The following is an 18,546-nucleotide window of genomic DNA, read 5'->3' as shown; positions in this document are numbered from 1 at the left end:
GAGCTAGCTATATCTGGGTATGCATTGTTTGGAGAGGGCCCGGAGAGGTAATAGAGAGGAAGGTGGGATGGCTTGTTAGGTACAGAGAGTAATGTGGGTGGGGTTGCGGCTGAGCTTTCAGTGTTGGATAGCGTGGTTCTTGTTCGATGCATTCGGTTATGGGATAGAAGACAGCTTGTAAGTTCAGAGTTAGTCGCAATAATTTGTCGCTGGAGAACAGTGACTCGACCTACATGAAAGGATCAGCCTAAGGATGCAATGTTTAGTTGTGATTCACCTATATTAGCATGCATTCCATGCATTCGCTCTTAATTCATATCCTACAGTCGAGTCTTGAACGTGCTTTGCAAACTACCAAGGTAGGCAATACAATTATTGCACGACTTTTGATGAAGATGTTGACCATGGCCATGCTGAGAAGTTGACATGCGAATCTTGAAGAGGTAAAAGCAAGACTTTTGCATCAAAACCAATAAGACCGTAGATTCAGATATAACCATGGCTCCAGTCTATGGTTTGAACTCTCAAATGAACTCGAAGGTTTCTGATTCATAAGCGATCACATAATCTGGTTACAACGCAAGGTAATGTAGGTAAGAGTATCGCGGCTATGGGCAGTAAGGGTATCTAGTTTGGGTAAAGCCTTTGGGGCCTTAGACCGAAACACATTTTTGAATTCCCACCTCAGACCAAGCTTAAGCTGAGATTCCCACTAATCAAGGAGCAAAATCTGCCGCATCGAGCATGAGCTTGGTCCCCCGAAATAAGGAGAGTTGCGAGATCTCACCTGTCATCAGGGTAGCGCATAGCGCATGAAGGGTTCCAGGATCGGTTGATCCTGAAGGTAAGGTGCAAGTACAACAGCGTGTTTCCGCAGGTACAGCATGAACACGTCGCTTCCCCAACATCCCATCGTTTTGACACTTTGGAGAGGTACTCCGCGCAGGAGATATTCCAAGGTACCTCCGATCCTGATGCCGTGACCCTTCAGATCAGTGCGCCCCAGCGTTCGTCCGCTATCTTGCAAACACTTCATAAATGCAGACTTTGTCAGTACCCGCGCACCTTTCGGGTGACGCCAAGTGAAGAGCGCTGCGTGCGGGTCTGGTGTATTGACGCTAAAGTGGTTTAATAAGGCAGCATGGGGGTCGGCGTCTCCGGATTGTGTCGCCCAATAAACATCAGCGCTGTGTTGCGCAGTCTTAGTTTGCGGCAGGTGAAAAACGGTGACATGTAGTCCGTTGCGGTCGGTTTCCTTGCGGATGTCGCAAACCCTCACGTGACGAAGCGGGTTGAATGCTGATAGGGACTCGACAGTGAATTCGCCGCTGCGTGCGAGGGACCAAAACAAGGTCGTGAGGCAGGCATACACGGCAGCATGCAGGGGCTGTGAGAGGTCAAGGACAGACCACAGCTGGATGAGCAGGTTGACTGTGAAAGCAGAGCGTTTGGAACATGTGGACTTAGGCGGTGCGAGACGTTTAGCACCTTCAAGCGCAAGTGAAATTTGAGCCTGGTCGACGAGCCAGGGTAGTCCATGCAACAAGTGCCAGGCGCGTATTCCGAAGAAATAATTCTCCAATGTACGTCCTGAGTATAAACTGGCACAACTGGCGACAAATGCTAATAACACTATGGAAGATGCAGGGCAGCGCTGCGGTTCTGGGATGTTCCGTGAGTCGCAAAACACGTGAAAAACTAATAGGCCTGAGCCGTAGCATTCGCGGGTGCTAACAGCGTGCAAATGGCTGAGCACTGTGAAGATATGATCAATGTCGCTGTCTGAGATGGGCACGATTGACCCATCGTGCCCGTCACGAGGTCGAGAGGTTAGAGGCATCCAAAGTCAGAGCCGGTCACGAGCGAGACAGTGAGGATGTAAGGTAGAGTGACGTGGAGTGAGAGCAGATGGATAAGCGTGGGGAGTGCCAGCAGTGTGAGCGGCGACAAGCGGTGAATGGTTTTCGAATCTGGAGCGCGCATGTCCGATCCCTCCTGTGATGTTGGGTGGGTTTGCGTCCCTATGCTCGGTCCGAGCCCTCGTCAGCCACGGCGCAATGACGAGGGTGTGGGCACTCTGGTGTTCATGTGGCAGGGCATGTGGACTTGATGGCATCAACAATGAAGGGACGAATGGCTGCGGGTATGGTGAGGGGGGGAGAACAAGCCTGGTGGACGGGAACACGCCCTGGGAGGGACCGTCGGCGGGATTTGCACTGCTCTCAACATACTGCAGATGAAAAGAGATGTGCCCATTGAGCTTGCTGAGCCGTTCATGGATCCTGCAAAAGGAGCTGTTGGTCTCCCAGTTTCGACATCTGCCGTTCTGCCAGGCACTGACGACCCCTTGGTTGTCGCAGAACAGACAGAAATGTCGTTCGTCGTCGTCTGTGAGTGAGTCAAGGATGGCAATAACGAGGAGTTCGAACCCGATACACTCTGCCCACCCGATGTCGCGTTGGCCGCCGCATGTCCGCCACCCAGGGCAGAGCATCCAAGCCCGCCAATACCCATGGATAACAATTGCGATGCTGAAGGACGTGCTGGCGTCAGAGAAGGCGTCGAGATGGTGGAAGTGGGATGGCCAGTGGATCGAACGTCCAAGGAAAAGAGAGCCGAGGGTGGTGTACCACCAGTCGAGGTCATCGCGCAAGTGTTTAACGTCGTGGTGGGGCACGAAAGGACGATTGGAGCAGACACCCAACATGGTCTCCAGTGAGGTGAGGTAAGCGCATCCTGCTGGTATGACCAGACTCACATGGAGTAGCTTACCGTATAGCTGCTGGACTTCCTCCAAAACATGTGTTTTCCTCGAGCGCCAGGTCGAAATTGCATCTTGGTATTTAGCTTTCTTGCTGGTGGGAATTTGGACTGTGAGGTCCACGATGCTCCACAAGAAACCGAGGTATAGCACAATGAAGGCGAAGGCAACGTCTTTGCTGGGCTCCCATGGGGTACCCAGCGCCTCGGATTCACTGTTGATGTCCTGAAAGGCGTAAGCGAAATCACAATCAACAGATGACCGCGGTGAGGAGTGAGAGAGATCGCGCACGAGGAAGGTGTAGTCCTCCCCATGCTCGTCGTATGAGTCATCTTCAAAACTGCTCCCTTTATACCAGATCCGCCCTCCGCTACGCTGCCTCCCTCTCTGCGTGACGATGCCATGTAGCTTTCGACGTTCATTGTTGTAACGCTCGAGATGGCGTCGTCTGATGCGAAAGAACAAGTGGTTGTCGACCCATTTGAGAATGGGCCCGATTCCGGCTGCGCGCAACAAATCAAGTCCAGCATCAGCAACATGTCCATAGACCCCCGCCGAGGGTCCCATACCGAAGGATATGCAAGTGTCCACGCAGAGTGAGCCGTTCGGCAATAAAACCACAGCGGCTGGCCATTGAGACGAGTGGAGAGGTACAGTGCGATAGGCTTCAGCGACGTCGCGAGTGGCCCCTTGAGATCCAGGTGGCAAGGAGCGTATGACCGCACAAACAGTGTCAAATGTTCCCCAAGTGCAAGGGAAGTCATCTGAGCACGTAGATGCATTGATGGAACAGCTAGGGTATAAGACAGAAGGCGACAAAGGGAAAGAGAAATTCTGGATGATGCGAAACTTCCCAGGTTTCCCTGATTTTGGGATAATGGACAGAGGCGAAGACTGAAAATGACTGATACAATTATGTAGTTCAACTGCCGAGAAAGGACCAATGTAGTGTTCTGTGCTAAGTTCTTGTTCCAAAATTTTGTCAAACACGTGTCCGAAGGTAACAAGTGAGGCACTATTTGGTGGGTTCTGAGTTCTGAGCCGAGGGGGGATGTTGAGATTAAAACCGGTACATAAAGACTCACATAAAGTAGGGTATCTGGAAGACAGATTGTGACTACATAAGGCGCGTTCCCAAACGTCAAACCGGTAAGGTGTGAGTGGGTGAAGTCGTCTGTGCTTGAGAACACTGTTGAGCTCCGTGTGAGGTGCCAAGGCACCCAGAACATAAGTGTCGATCGTCGTGAGACCGACTGGAGCACCCTTTCCCGCGTTGCCAGTCGACACACAGAGGTTGGTTTGATTTGCGCACAAGAAGCTGGCGGTCGACTCGTGTTGTGAGGGTGGTGCGAGAGTTGTCCCACAGACGATCTGCTGTGCACTTGATGAAGTTGTGTGTGGTCCTCCCCAGGCAGACGGCGCACACAGCGGGGGAGCGAGAGCTGGGTGCGCCATCCTGAAAACCCAAATGTTGACTGCGGGAGTTGTTGCCTTTGGTGGTGGAAGTGTGTTTCTGGAATTTGGGTGATGCAGATCGTGGTCTGTGAGTGGGTGACAGAGAGCATTTTGACTTCCTAGAGCGTGAGCGTCCGGTCGCCTCGGTGGATCCGGAGTGCTGAGCAGAGTCCTGTGCAATCCAAAGTCCGAGAGCAACATAGAGAGCAACACAAAGGCAGAAGACAACGCAGAGGCAGAAGGCAATGCAAAGCCATAAGGCAATGCAAAGGTAAACGCGAGGCATCATGTGAAGGCAAACGCAAGGCGCAGCGAAGATGCGAGGGTAAACGCAAATGCATGTGGTAACGCAAAGGCAAGGATAGCGCAATACGTGATGCATATGATAAGGCAGTAGCGCAAACGCAAGGCGGTGGTGGATCGTGCCGAGTGACAAATGGGTAAATAAGATCGTAAAATACAACAGAATAGAAGAGTTCATTAGAGGTGATGTTGTGTGGTTAACAAATGGGAGACTCACACTGCGGGTGTCAAGAAGGTCGCACAGACGCATCTGGCGAAAGACGCGATCAAATGTGCGAAGCAACGCAGTTTTGTCGAGAATGGAGATATCCCAAGCACCCTTGGCCAGAGGGATGGCGTTGTGCCAGGCCCTCCGTTGTTCTTCTTGGTAGATGAGGATGGCGCGTTGAGCGATGGTGTCAGGAGAGTTCCAGTAACGATGTAGGACTATCGACCCCCAGAAATTGGCTAACATGGTGACCCGTTGGGCAGGCCAGTCATATTCTTCCATTGCTTGGATAATGCGAGGTACCGCTTGAGCGAACTCCACGGTAGAAAGGCTGCAGTCAGCGACGACCCTCGAGGAAGGTTTAGTCATACCAGCGCTAACCCAGACCGTAGAGCCATCATCTCCAGTAGTGGGCACCATTCCCTCATCATCTCTAGTCCTATAATTCGCGTGGGCATCTGCCACACCCGCATTCGTCCAGTAGTAAAGTTCAATGTAATGACCTTTGTCAATTTTTCGTAAAGCGAAATCAGATACCATAATTTCATCGTCCGTGGAGTCAGGCCATGGGCGTAGAGGGATGATGAGGTGTTTGGCCCAGTTCTTCTTCCTTTCGTCAGTTTTAGCGGCTTCTTCGTCCATGCGAAGAGTCTCCCGAAGACGTTCGCTTTCCTCTTCGGCTAAGCGTTGTTGTTCGAGAGCGAGACGAGTGTCTTCTGCAAGTTGGAGTTGCCATTGAGCGCGGAGGGCATCATTGGTTGTTGTCCAAACGGTGCGTAGCAGATCTGCCGCTTGAGCTTCGGTGGTGGTAGGCGAGGTAAGGCTAAGGCGACTGGCACTATAGGCGCCGGTCATAAAATCTGGACAGATGAGTAAACTTGGGTCAGAATGAAGTCTGTCCATAGGTCGGATATGTGCGAAACAAAGAGAATGAAATGATCGATATTGGCTGGTTTCGTTCTGGCTTGCGACGAGTCTTTTATTTTAGAGAAGTAAGATGTAAGGCGTGATTTCGAGCTGTTGAAATGCGGCTGATGGTGGTAAGAAGAAAGGAAGGCGTCAGTTAGGTTTGCTCGCGGCACCCGTAGACTTAATTCGTATCACGTGCTCGTGCCTCGTACTTTATAGAAGTCCAACATAACCAGCTTTATATGCCCTATTGGAACTCGAGACTTTGAGAGCTACGTGAGGAGACATCAACGAGACTGGTAATTTACTAATGCTAATTTACCACACAATATTTTTAATGCAAAATGACACGGCACAATATAGTTTGAACAGGTATACTACGCCGAGTCTCGGTGGCTACGTGACGGCTCGGAAGGAGGGATGTCACAACATTTTCATGGATTGCTCCTATTACACTTAGTTTGCGAGTATCAATGGATATATATCTATAACTCATGTTGCCCACAGTATAAAAGCTAATATCTGGCGGGAACAAAATCAAGTCGTTCTATAGTTCCCAAGGCTACAATATCAAGGACTCATCAGTTCACTGATGAATCTGTTTGCTGTTTTGCGTCTGAAAACCGATCTTTTGTGCACTCGAGCAGCTCCATTTTAGTTGGTGGTAGCATCAGTGAACCGGGTTTTGGCAAAGCCGACACGAGAACGGGAGGCATCGAACACAGCCAAGAAGCGCTCGATGAATGGGTAGCCATTAACAAAGTCAAAACCTTCGCCACTGGTCGTACCAATGTCGTTAACGACGAGATAGATGGCGTTGCTACTACCACCAATGTAGGCGTTGAGCACACGAGGCCAGATTTGGGCGTTAGGTGTGAGCGAAAAGGTTTCCTGTGCAAATCGTAAAACAGGGGATGTAAAGGCTGACAGAAATGGCGTACGCTGCCAATATGGAAATCCAGGTTCTCGAGGGCTGCGTACTGGGCAGAGGAAATGAGGAGAAGACCAGTCGCTGCATCCGGAGTACCACCGGTTGCAGACTGGTAGTTTTCGTAGGCATCTATCAAACGTTGATTGGACCATGATTACTCTCTGCAATATAGACACATACCGGTGGCAATGTGAATAAAGGTGGTTCCAACATCGACGATACCCGCAGTGGAGGACATGATCAACGTGGAGCCGTAGGTGATGCTCTGGTCGATACCCCAATAGCCCGATGCAGGATTGATGGTAGTGATAGGACTGAAAGAAAACGACCGCTATCAGCCTGGATTGATCTAGGAGTTGAGGTAGCTTACGTGTACGTAATGGGGCCAGCGTGCTTGTTTTTGACAGTTCCACCGAAGGTGATCTCTCCATTGACGTTTGCCTGCGCTGAGGTGATGGGCTCGAAAGAGATACTGAAAACCTCGCGATGAATTGTGCCTTGGCTATGCAGGTTGTCAGCGACAGTCGGGATCGTCGTTCCACTTTCAGCTGTCAGGGAACCCTTTGTCAAGCCTACAGGCCCAAGGCCAAGGATACCGTCAGCGTTGCCCCAACCGCTCGACACATCAGTAGCGACACCAATTGACTGTTTGGCGATGACGAGTCCATTACCGAGATCAACGGTGTCGATGTACTCAGTTCCTATAGATAATCATAGGTATTTCAACAACTCGTGATATCTTTGGATGTCCTACCAGAGAAGTAGCCAGTACCGTAGACGTATGTCATATGCTGGCCTGTGCTGGTGCTGGTGCTGGTGCTCACGTACGGAGTTTTAGCGCCAACCCATGTGATCGAGCTACCGGTGTCGACAATTAAAAAGTCTTTAATGATACATCAGCAGCCGCATGTTTTGATCCGTGCTGAACTTACAAGTTGTGGCGGGATTGCCAATGCCAACTGCGATGTAATATCCATTACCAACGTTGGCCGCAGGAGTGCCATGGCCGTCGTGCTTCAAGGATTGATCTTTAAAGGCAGCCAAGCGAGCTTTATCCTGCTGCAAGAGGTTAATAGTACCATTAGAGACATTTAGCCTCCTGGCTATAGGGAGGGTGATGGGGGAATTGTTAACTTCAACGAACGATCCTATGATTGACAGAGCTAGGGAGATGATTGTCAACAAGGATGCAGCGGAGAACATGGCTGACTGGAAAGCATCATGACACTCAGCGGTCTATTATATATGCGCTGGCGAACGCAAATATTGGGCATCTTGGCCAGTGGCCACGTATGAGAATTTGAAACATCCTCTCTCAAAGTGATGGCGGTCTGAGTGCAAGGAAATATTGAGCTTCCTGATAAAACAACGGTGAGAAGACGTTGGTTTTTAATACAAAAATTTGCAATTCGCCTGTTTACCCATGGTCCATTAGTTCATTGACTTACCCCACGTAGAGATGCTAATAAGAATACAGAAACGTTGGTGTCAGGTTGGTGTAGCAAGAGTTGCAGTCGACCCTCGTTGTCCTAGGCTTTGATGCTGTGTGAGGCCATTTGCTTGCAACTCAGCTCGAAAGAATGATCAAGACGAAGCAGTGATGAAGTTAATAAGGGCTAATACATGTCTTTTCCCCGACCAGCACTCCATTTTGAGCTGGGATTCATAATTCGGGCATAGCGGATAACTCCTTGTTGTAACGTAACGGTCACATCAGAAACTCACGCTCGTCGCGACGCGAGTCGTCGTTGACGGCGAACTTGGTTTGGACCATATCTCTCCCTTTTTTTCACAGCACTTACTTGTCTTACGCATGCTGGACACCTCACAAAGCCATATATTTTGGATTTCGCGTAAATCACTGACGAAATTTGAAGTTATGTACCAATATTAATATTATGTCAGTTTAAATTTCAAAATCCTTCGACTAACACTATCTTAACCCTGCTGTGTGTCTTATCCAGCCTGAGCGCCCTCCCATGGGCCACATCACGCCGTTATCAAACAAGCCAGTAATAGGTATGCCTATAAGGTTTTTAAAAAAAAATCTATTTGACATTCATAACTACAACTAGGCATAATTTGAGCCTACAGACAAAGTGTCTTGTCTTCTGAGCCTGTAACCATCCGTTATTTATCCCATCTTTGCTGTTAGCATTAGGCGCAGCTGAGGTGCGTATATCCCTATCATGATCTCTTATGTATCTACATGACTCACGAGCATTTTTGGCTCATATCAACTTTGCTTGCGTCCGTTTATAGTCGTCCTTTCGCGTTTTCATCCGTTCGCCCTCGTCTTTTTGCGCTCGTCCTTTTGAGCTCGTATCTTCATATGTTCCTACTGCCACTTACTTGTATATCTGCATACATTTGCAATAGACACGTTTACACTCATTCATGCTCCATTCATACTCATCTGTGCAAGTCTTTTGCAGGTACGTGTTTTATTTATTTTAATTCTATCATCTTGTACACAATACTCATGGGTAATCTTGCCACGTGTACTAGTCCGAGCTTGTTGTACCCACAAAAAATCCATGCCCGTCAGAGCGGGTACGGGTTTTTGCCAAGTACAGGTACGTGGTCCGCCTGCATTGCACACATAACGTTGATTAACACCATATATCACCGTTGAAAGTTGGCCTCCTCCGAACTGTATCTCAGACACGTCGGACACTGTTGTATAAATCCGCGATCGTCCTTCACTCGCTCGTAGGTTGAAAAGAATCCTAGATACTAGAACACTGTGGATGACGACTTGCGGACTGGTGATGTGATACATGATACGATCGCCCAAGTTGATCTACTCACGAGTCTGTGATCGAAACCCATGTGATCTGTAATAAACGATAAGCGCACGGATAGCTGGTCAGGTGTACTGCAACGCACCGGAGTAACTATGGTCAAATTATGCTGAACGAAGACACGACTTGATAGTAGGAAGTCAGCACGCAACCAGCTTGGGCGAAAGTAATCATCTTACTTATAATGCACGTCATATATTTCGCTGAGTCGTTAAAACACGTTCTTTGGAGTTGTCCGACGGCATTGTTGTACTTTCTGAATCTGATGTACAACATCAAGCAGAGGAGGACTGATTCATGCATGAGTACGATTTTTTTTTTGAAAGACAAGACGCCTGACCCAGTTCATAGTAACAGAGCGGCGTACCCGAAGACGTTATTCCTGCCGCCCAGGAAAAGACAATCGCTCGGATCTGCTGTCCACACTGCATGAGCGATTGTCACGAAAATCGAATATCGCATCACAAACGTATATTAATTTAGGTGTGTTTTTGGAATTAAAGACAAGGAGAGTATCCGATATGATGTAAAAGACAACGAAACAAACCTGGTATTGGTTCAGCATTGAGCCTTTTACGGTGAAAGGTGAATGAAAAACGTACGACAGGAAACACCAAGAGGAATGTCAGCAGACGCTTACTGTTCCAGGAAGCGTAAATCCTCGTGATTAGCAAACCTAGAGGGAAAAAATGACAATATCAGGAGCACGTTTAAGACATGACATACCTTCTGCGGCTAGAATACAGATGATGCGCAACACTACATAAGGGTTGGATGAGAAAAGCAATGCACCGTAGGCTGCGCACGCTAACCGTTGGACGCCTGCCCAGATCTACAGGGTTGCTATGAATACCAGGGTGTTGAAGGGGTGTAATCACTCACACTTTCACCAGGATAGTATTGCGTTCGAAGCGCACCTCTCCATCGGCCATAAGAAATTGTTCGAGTTAGAAACACGTGTAGCTCACCAATGAATGTCATACCAATGGCGAAAAATGGTAAGTATCGTGATACAGTGAATATAAATCGCAGAAAAGTCCATCTTCGGTGTCAGACCCACTGTGACTTTGGGACAGTCCTTGAATGATTCGCTCATCAGCGCAATCCACGCACTTCTGCCTCCGGGGTAATGAAATAGTCAAAAATCTAAGTAAGGACATCAGCATTACATGCCCCCGACTTCAATTTGCAAATGCACTCACTAAAACAGTCCGACTGGGAATTTCAATTAGCCACTGTATTCGTTCAAGTATCAAATAAAATCTGTACCGTTGACATACTGGGCGGATTAAGAGTTGATCAGACTTTTTTGGGGCTCAACTTGTCGCGCACCTTGGATGCCTGAAGGCCAGCTACAAATCAGTAGGTTGACTCATCATGCATCAAGTTTGTGGAAAACACATCAAGGCTTCTCGTACGTTACGCGTACCATTTAAGTGACGGCTGTGTTACAATGTTTACAGGCCCATCAGCTAAGATCCGAGTGTTGTAACGCGGATCGACACCGATAGGACAGGATTACAAGTGCGACGTGACATGAGTGACAAGGCTGTGACTATGAGACGCCACCTTCAGTGGCTTAGTACCTGCAACTTGCACGCAAGCAAGGTGGACCTAGTCTTGACCTCAAATACCTTATTCTGTGGGAAGGGTATGGCTAACGTCGGTAATGGATACTTCATATCAGTTGGCAGCTCCGCTACAAACTGCAAGTTCAACACTGAAAATTTTTGCCTTTTAAAAGACAAAATTATATTCAAACATCCAAATCGTCGAGCAGTATGAACATTTGTCCAAAAACAACTGTATCGATTGGCTCCGAACTGAGCATTGCACCATCAACTAGGATACCCAAACGAAAGCAGAAGCATGACTCACTGTCGCGACATGTCACTGGCTTGGGCTGCCGGCTCAACTTCCACCGGCCTATGAGTGACACTTCATGTTTTTACCCTAAGACGCGCAGGTGAGTCATGATTTAATCTTGGTCACACAGCAACCTGCGTATACTCACAGTACCTGTACAAGGATTGTCATCGCAGCAATCGCTTTTTGATACGCAATGTTGTCCTATTTTGTTGCATGCACCCACAAACATGGATGCTGTCATAGCAATAACAACAGCGAGGATGGATAAACGCATTCTTAATGAGGTGATATGGAATCGTCTGAGGGAGTTCTCGAATGATATCTCTGAGGATGGGAGAACACTGTAGGTCGACGACCAGCTTTTATACTTGCATATCATTGTTGGCACAGTTCGGATTTTGGCAGAATTGTTTTGCTGTCAGTTGGTGTAAACCCTGCAGGAACGTATTCACCGTTGCTGCTGTCAACATCGGCAAATCTCTTTTCCATAACCACAGACGCTCGCTCAAATCCTAGGGCTCTCATCCCCATCCGTCACACATCGCTTTGTCGTTTGAGCCTGCACTGACCCTGACAGCACATCGACAAAGTCGAGAACTCTTATCGAGAGGATATACGAGCGAGAGACTACAAGCGAACGTTGTCGCACAATAGGATATGACCATTTTTTGGCTCCTTCCTCAGTATATGACAGTCCGAATCTCTGCTACTCGCTGATGGATGGTCACGTCACTATAACACGAGAGTTGAAGCTCAGTCCTGTTGATACTTCCGAGTTGTACTCTCATATCATTTGTCTCGTTTGTTACTTTCTTATTGCAATTTGCAGGTTGGTCACGGAATGTTGCGGGCGGAAAGTTCTACCAGCCAGTTCTGCCAAACCAGTTCTGCCTGGCAGACGGCAGAGCCCGGCAGAATGTCGAACTATAACAAATTCACCCCACGCTCAGAACGTCGATGATGATCTTGCAATCTTGAATCTACTTAGTTCGAGACTTTATACGGTAAGTTGTTATACTTTCAGTTTCGGAGCCTACGTCACTCATGCTTCGTTCCTGCCCCTTCTCTCTTGCGCTCGCACTTTTTCCTTCTCCTGTACATGTATCTTATGTTCGGCTCCCTCGGTCTTCCTGGACTCGGCCGTTTTGGATTCCGACAGCTCCTTATCAATTTATTCAGTCTTTTTTGTGTACAGAATATATGCACTCCGGAATAACAATAGAATCATACTCACAGCCAGTTGTTCGCTTTTCTGCGAGTCCCCTCAGCCTCACCGCACTCTGATCTCATGGTAGATGCAGTGCAGGCAGTTGCATCCATTACCATTGATGTTGCTGTGGTCAATGCCTCACATGGTTTGCATTCACCTCTTACTAATATTCACGCATATTCCGAGTCACTCCACTCTCATAGTTATGAGTTGCAAAATGGTGTTTTATTTTTCCTTATTTTCATGATCACTTTCTTCACAAGTTGCCAAATATTTTTCAAGGTCGAAAAGCAGCAGAACAGCATAGCAGACAGTGATGAAAACACTGGTACTTTACGAACATATGGCACAAAGACTTGTGTTTGCTTGAAGTTTGTAGCAGACCGCAACAGGAGCATTTTATTCGATGTTCATTTTATGCAACCTTTGATCAAGTTGGTGGACAGGTGCTCCCTTGATGTCATCGAGCGATATAGATTCAGGAGTGCAAGATCATTATCGATGACATTTCTGAGTCTGGGGTGAATTTGCTACAGTTCAACATTCTGCCGGATTCTGCCACCTGCCAGGCAGAACTGGCTTGGCAGAACTGGCTGGTAGAATGTTCCGCCCGTAACATTGCGTGACCAACCTGCTAATGGTTTACAAATTGCAATAAGGGAGCAACAAACGAGACAAATGATATAATTATAAGATATTGACCGAGCACAACTCGAAAGTTATCGACAGGAATGAGCCTCAACTCTCGTTTTTAATGCGAGTGACATAATAATCCATCGACGGGTAGCAAAGACTCGGACTGTCTGGCTTTCGAGTAATATAAGCATATACTGAGAAAGGAGCCAAAAAGGGCCTGTCCTATTACGCGACAACGTTCGTCTGTAGTCTCCCGCTCGTATTCCTCTCGATAAGACTTTTCACTTTGTCGCTGTGCTGTCAGGCTCAAATGACGAAGCGATGTGTGACGGATGGGGATGAGAGCCCTAGGATTCGAGCGAGTGTCTGTGGTTATGGAGAAAAGATTTATCGATGTTGCTAGCCAACGGCGAATACGCTCCTGCAGGAAAAAAAATTCTGCTAAATCAATCAGGACTGTGCCGATGATAATATGCAGGGTATACAAGCCGGTCGTCGACCTACAGTCTTTCCATCCTCAGAGATATCATTCGAGAACCCCATCAGAACATTCTATATCACCTCGTGAAGAATGCATTTATCCATCCTCGCTGTTGTTATTGCTTTGACAGCATCCATTTTTGTGGGTGCATGTGTGTTAGAAGGAGAGGCTTGCAGAAATAAAATCGACTGCTGCAATAACAAGAATTGTAGAGCCATTAATGACATATATGTAAGCAGGTTGCTGTGTAACCATGATTCAACTATGACTCACCTGAGCGCCTTAGGGCTTGGGACATCATTCGTGCCGCTCATGGTAAAGGTCGAAGCGGCAGCCCAAGCAGTATGTCACGACAGTAAGTCCTGCTTCTGCCTTCGTTTTTTTATCGTAGTTGACGGTGCAATACCCAGTTCGGAGCCAATCGATACAGTTTCTTTTGGACAAATTTTCATACTGCTCGACAATTTGGATGTTTAAATTTATCTGAAAATGATCAGCCGTATCTAATGTTGCTCGTGGTCAACAAAGCTTGAGGTCGATTCACTGTCGAAGCGCGATCATTGCTGTTGGCGATTAATATTGGGAGGCTATATGAAGATGGGACGCACTGCTGCACAGGTCAGTGAATTGTTCGTCTAACGTTGACCTCGAATTTTAGCTCGTGTAGGATCTTTCCATTGATGGAACAAGTTCACACGGCGGCAGAGCGACGGCTCCTGAGAAAGAATCACGTGAATACATGGTGTTATCTTATCTGTTTATAATTCGTCAGTACTACGTAAACCCGTTCATTGATGACCTCCTTCAACTTCTCCACCTGGCCTCCACATCTAATTCCAGAGCAATTAGAAGCTCTGACGCTCGCCGCAACAACATATGCGCTCTCGCACGGATTGCTATACCTTCCACCTTCGCAACTACCATCCAATACCCAACCATGCATACCAACCACCGCAATCCATGCCCCACTCTCACTCATTCCCGCACCCTTTCCCCGTGCGCAATTCCAAGCTGCAAGAGAGCTACAGAGTGTATATAATGTGCTCTATGCACGCGTAGCGATGGATACCCAATTCTTAGATACAGTGATGGGCGCCGAGCAGGGCGTAGGAAAGGCGGATGAGTTCACAGGGACGCTCTGGAGGGGGTGGAAGAAGATAAGGGAGGACGGTGTCCGAGCACAAGTACGTTTGATGCTTCTTGCTTTTGTCACCTGACTGAGCATTAATTTGCACGTAGCCATTGCACCTGGGCTTGTTTAGATCAGATTATCTGTTACACGCTACGGAAGATAGACTTGCACTGAAGCAAGTTGAATTCAATACCATATCTTCATCCTTTGGTCCACTTTCTGAGCGTGTGGCTGCTATGCATAGGTGTGTCTAGGTTTGTGCATATATTTCGTAGACACTGATGCGGCATAGAAATATCCTGGCATCTACCTCCTACTTTTCTGCATCTCCACATCTTACTGCAGAGAATTTCCCAGAGAATAGCACCACCTCCGGCCTCGTTGAAGGTCTTTCCAAGGCTCATGAAGCGTATGGCGTTCGAGAGTCAGTTCCAGACACGTTCAAGCACGCATCCATTCGTGAACTCACATCGATCTAGCGCGCGCATCCTGTTCGTCGTGCAACCAAATGAACGCAACGTGTTCGATCAACGATGGTTAGAGTACGAATTGCTCGAGAAGTACATCCCCATCTCTCTCGCCATCGCAGACTAACACGGTGGGACAGACATCAAATCCACGTCATACGTCAAACAATCGCCGACCTAACCGCCTCTGCGTCCCTCGACCCCTCTACGCACGCACTGTTACTCACCTCCCCGACTAATCCCTCACCATACGAAATCTCCACGATCTACTTCCGCGCAACCTACACCCCATCTGACTTCCCGTCACCTTCTTACTATGACACGCGTTTCCTCCTAGAGCGCAGCCGCGCCATCAAATGCCCCTCTCTTCCCCTCCAACTAGCAGGCGGAAAGAAAGTCCAAGAAACACTCACGCGCCCAGGGGTACTCGAGCGCTTCCTCAGTAACGAAGGCGCAAAATGGGGCGCACGCGCCCTCGATCTCACAGCGCATGCAGCAAACATCCGGGCCACCTGGATGGGCATGTGGGCGCTTGACTCAGAGGATCCTGATATTGCCGCTGCGCTCGATCACCTCCCTGCTTCGGGACAAGAACAGAACGTACCGCCCGGAACACGTCTTGCGCTCCTGAAGGCCCCGTCGCTCGTGTTAAAGCCCCAGCGTGAAGGAGGTGGGAACAATGTCTACCGTGAAGCCATTCCTGCGTTCCTAGACACTCTGCCCGCTGAAGAGCGCGAAGCCTGGATCGCAATGGAGATGATCGAGACGCCACGCGGGGTAAGCGGTTACCTCGTACGCGCATCTCCCTCGAGTTCAGCTACAGATAACGGGAGCATAGAGAAGAAAGTTGTACGAGCAGAGGTTATCTCTGAACTAGGTATCTTTGGGTATGCATTATTTGGAGAGGGAGAGGTGGTAGAGAGGGAGGTGGGATGGCTTGTCAGGACCAAGGGTACAGAGAGTAACGAGGGCGGGGTTGCGGCTGGGTTTTCAGTATTGGATAGCGTGGTGCTTGTTTGATGCATTCGTTTATGGGATAGAACACTTGCAATTTTAGAGTTAGAGGCAATGAATTGTCGCTGGAGAACAGTGACTCGACCTGTATTACACCAACCCGAAAATTTACACGAAGAGATCAGCCTGAGGATGCAATGCTCGGTTGTTGACTCACCTATATTAGCATATGTTCGTTCTCAGTTCATATTTTACAGTCGAGTCCTGAATACGCTTGGCAAACTACCAAGGTAGGCAATACAATTATTGCACGACTTTTGACGAAGATGTTGACCATGCTGAGTTTGACATGCTTCGAAGATCAAGTGACTGGCAGCCACTGGTTAAAGCAAGACTTCTGTATTTAAAACAATGAGACCGTAGATATAACCGTGGCTCCAGCATAATCAGCTTGATATGCACCATTGGGACTCGAGACTTCGAGAGCTACGTGAGGAGCCATCGACGAGACAAGACATAGGCGACATACATTTACCTATAACCTAGCTCAAGTGTCGGAGACCATTCTACAGGTAAAAAATAGAGCCAGTATAACCTTGCCGATACTTTACATAGTCTGACAGCGAACTCGACGATGTGAGCGCTATCGAAAGTGTCTGGAGCGACGAGGTATGCCACACAGCGACTAGATGACAGACATCAAGATTGCTAATATATCAGTGGTTCGTGAAGCATCAGGACATAGTACGCGCGCTGAGTGCCCTGCCAGTTGAACGGTTTGCAAATTGACACAATTGAGCTAAGCCATGTCAGCTGAGGCTGGGAGAATGTGAAATCAGGGCCGGAGGGGCGTTTGAGATGCTGAATATTCAGAGAAAATTTTCTGAAGCTGATGGAGGCAGTGACTGTAAACACTAAAAATTCATTCAGAATGGCAATGCCAGTTCAGGATCACGAAAAGTAATGATCTTACCGCTTGGGAATCAAGGTACACTATTGGTTTTCTCCCTGTGATAGTATGTAATCGTACCACTTTCCATGCTTATAATGCGCACTTACCGATGAATGGAGCGGACGCTACCCTCCTCGTAACGGAACCAACTACCATGCGAGCGGACATCATGGAAAACGATGAATAGACTGGAGTAAATTGATTGAGTTTCTAAAATAGTATATACGCGTCGGTCGCATCACGTGCACCGAATATGATTAGATTAGGAAGTCGATGTCGAAAACGCCTCGTAAACTCAGCTTTGCAAAACGTCTCTATTAGATTCAACAAGTCGATTGATTTATGTTGCATTTACGTACGCTCAAAAACTGCTCTGCGATTCCATATCATCAAACCAATATTAAAAAAATCACGTAGTCCCTCGGTGCGTACCCTTTGCCGACTAAATACAGCCCGGGGCGTACCCTATGCCGACTAGTTACCAGGACCATGTAGTAAGTAAGCTCCCATTCGCGGGAAAGTTGTAAGTGTTACTAACGGTATAACCGTGGAAGCCTAACGGCTGTTTCTTTGTTATTTCCGATGAAACTGGGCGCTCGTATGCCCCATTGGCCGTGTCAACGGGGAACTCAACTTGTCTTATTGTATCTCGCTCGTAAATCTCTGGAATTTTTTTCAAAGTTCTGAGTTCGTAGAAGTCGCGCCCAGGGCTCGTCATGGTGGCCGTGCGGTTTGAAACGCGGAGTTTATACATACAGTGGCCAAGAATCTATCTTGGGAGTTGAATTGTATTCTGTTGAGGCGAAGTACTCGCGCTTGCTTCTGTGACACCCATCAGATTCTTGATAGAAAATCCTAAATGTCGCGTCCGCGGTACGCAGCATCGAAAATAATTACGTGGACGTCAATCAGAGCGTGCGGTTCGATAATGGTCTGTTAATGGTCTGTCGATGGATAATAATTTGTTGGGTTATGTACGACACGGATAATTCGCAGGTATGTACCTTGCTCGACATGTCCTTGGTTGCAGGCGTGTAGCACCGATCTTGTAGAAGGAAAGAAGCCGCAACTACCAAAGTTCCGGTCGGCCTGAGGAACCCATTATCAAATGCAGGCACCTAGCCACACCTGATGGTCAATGCCTGAACGTCCTGTTCCTGTCATGGATGTCATATTCCCTATGGTGCTGTGCACGGGCTGCCGATGTCGACGACTCGATGGATAATTCGCAATGCCATTTCATTGTTGGATGACGATGTTCGATTACATAAAAACTGTTCAGGATCGTGTTTGTCACACCTCGCAGATGAACTCAATAATATGCGTGAATATAGTAGATACCTTGCTGTTACGTGTCACTAAACCCTTATGGATTTGCGTCTCTCCGCTACATCTGGTGGAAATCTGCAAGGTGCCTGGGAGTTGATCTAGTATCCGTCTGTAAAGTCCCTGAGCGCGATTTAGTGGCAGATGT

The 18,546-nt window shown here is 48.0% G+C and overlaps 5 protein-coding genes across 5 annotated transcripts; 3 read left to right on the top strand and 2 right to left on the bottom strand.

Moving 5' to 3' along the window:
• Positions 1–5,982: 5,982 nt before the first annotated feature.
• EDB93DRAFT_1209752 (aspartic peptidase domain-containing protein) lies at positions 5,983–8,197 on the bottom strand. The gene is made up of 6 exons (XM_041451027.1): positions 7,500–8,197; positions 7,322–7,450; positions 6,938–7,268; positions 6,748–6,881; positions 6,578–6,696; positions 5,983–6,527 (listed from the first exon to the last, which is right to left on the bottom strand). Exons 1-6 carry the CDS (start codon positions 7,768–7,770, stop codon positions 6,291–6,293), a joined length of 1,221 nt encoding a protein of 406 aa, XP_041305151.1. The 5' UTR covers positions 7,771–8,197; the 3' UTR covers positions 5,983–6,290.
• Positions 8,198–8,595: 398 nt separating this feature from the next.
• EDB93DRAFT_682510 (uncharacterized protein) lies at positions 8,596–9,355 on the top strand. Its single transcript, XM_041457093.1, has one exon. It carries the CDS (start codon positions 8,777–8,779, stop codon positions 9,200–9,202), a length of 426 nt encoding a protein of 141 aa, XP_041305150.1. The 5' UTR covers positions 8,596–8,776; the 3' UTR covers positions 9,203–9,355.
• Positions 9,356–9,386: 31 nt separating this feature from the next.
• Positions 9,387–10,049, bottom strand: EDB93DRAFT_1161966 (uncharacterized protein). The gene is made up of 5 exons (XM_041450061.1): positions 9,974–10,049; positions 9,712–9,918; positions 9,551–9,661; positions 9,457–9,496; positions 9,387–9,404 (listed from the first exon to the last, which is right to left on the bottom strand). Exons 2-4 carry the CDS (start codon positions 9,800–9,802, stop codon positions 9,471–9,473), a joined length of 228 nt encoding a protein of 75 aa, XP_041305149.1. The 5' UTR covers positions 9,803–9,918; positions 9,974–10,049; the 3' UTR covers positions 9,387–9,404; positions 9,457–9,470.
• A 3,528-nt stretch (positions 10,050–13,577) lies between these two features.
• EDB93DRAFT_1161950 (uncharacterized protein) lies at positions 13,578–14,051 on the top strand. Its single transcript, XM_041450060.1, has one exon. The coding sequence runs from the start codon at positions 13,658–13,660 to the stop codon at positions 14,042–14,044; it is 387 nt and encodes a 128-aa protein (XP_041305148.1). The 5' UTR covers positions 13,578–13,657; the 3' UTR covers positions 14,045–14,051.
• A 310-nt stretch (positions 14,052–14,361) lies between these two features.
• Positions 14,362–16,186, top strand: EDB93DRAFT_1105952 (glutathione synthase; the record flags this gene model as incomplete). Its single annotated transcript, XM_041447561.1, has 5 exons — positions 14,362–14,751; positions 14,807–14,943; positions 14,992–15,123; positions 15,179–15,259; positions 15,289–16,186. The coding sequence occupies 5 exons, from the start codon at positions 14,362–14,364 to the stop codon at positions 16,184–16,186; spliced, it is 1,638 nt and encodes a 545-aa protein (XP_041305147.1).
• Positions 16,187–18,546: the final 2,360 nt, after the last annotated feature.

This window comes from Suillus bovinus (genome assembly GCF_016758785.1).
Source record: "Suillus bovinus strain UH-Sbo-P2 chromosome Unknown EDB93scaffold_51, whole genome shotgun sequence".
In the NCBI taxonomy this organism is placed as follows: Eukaryota; Fungi; Basidiomycota; class Agaricomycetes; order Boletales; family Suillaceae; genus Suillus; species Suillus bovinus.
The sequence above is the reverse complement of the archived record's forward strand: the minus strand, read 5'-3'. Positions and strand labels throughout refer to the sequence as shown.

Coding starts and splice junctions, on each gene's coding strand:
- EDB93DRAFT_1209752 (XM_041451027.1), bottom strand. CDS start 7,770: ATGTTCTCCGCTGCATCCTTGTTGACAATCATCTCCCTAGCTCTGTCA. Junction 7,451..7,499: donor TGGCAATCCCGCCACAACTT/GTAAGTTCAGCA, acceptor GTATCATTAAAG/ACTTTTTAATTGTCGACACC. Junction 6,528..6,577: donor TGGATTTCCATATTGGCAGC/GTACGCCATTTC, acceptor CGATTTGCACAG/GAAACCTTTTCGCTCACACC.
- EDB93DRAFT_682510 (XM_041457093.1), top strand. CDS start 8,777: ATGACTCACGAGCATTTTTGGCTCATATCAACTTTGCTTGCGTCCGTT.
- EDB93DRAFT_1161966 (XM_041450061.1), bottom strand. CDS start 9,802: ATGCAGTGTGGACAGCAGATCCGAGCGATTGTCTTTTCCTGGGCGGCA. Junction 9,662..9,711: donor GCTCTGTTACTATGAACTGG/GTCAGGCGTCTT, acceptor TGCATGAATCAG/TCCTCCTCTGCTTGATGTTG. Junction 9,497..9,550: donor ATATATGACGTGCATTATAA/GTAAGATGATTA, acceptor CCTACTATCAAG/TCGTGTCTTCGTTCAGCATA.
- EDB93DRAFT_1161950 (XM_041450060.1), top strand. CDS start 13,658: ATGCATTTATCCATCCTCGCTGTTGTTATTGCTTTGACAGCATCCATT.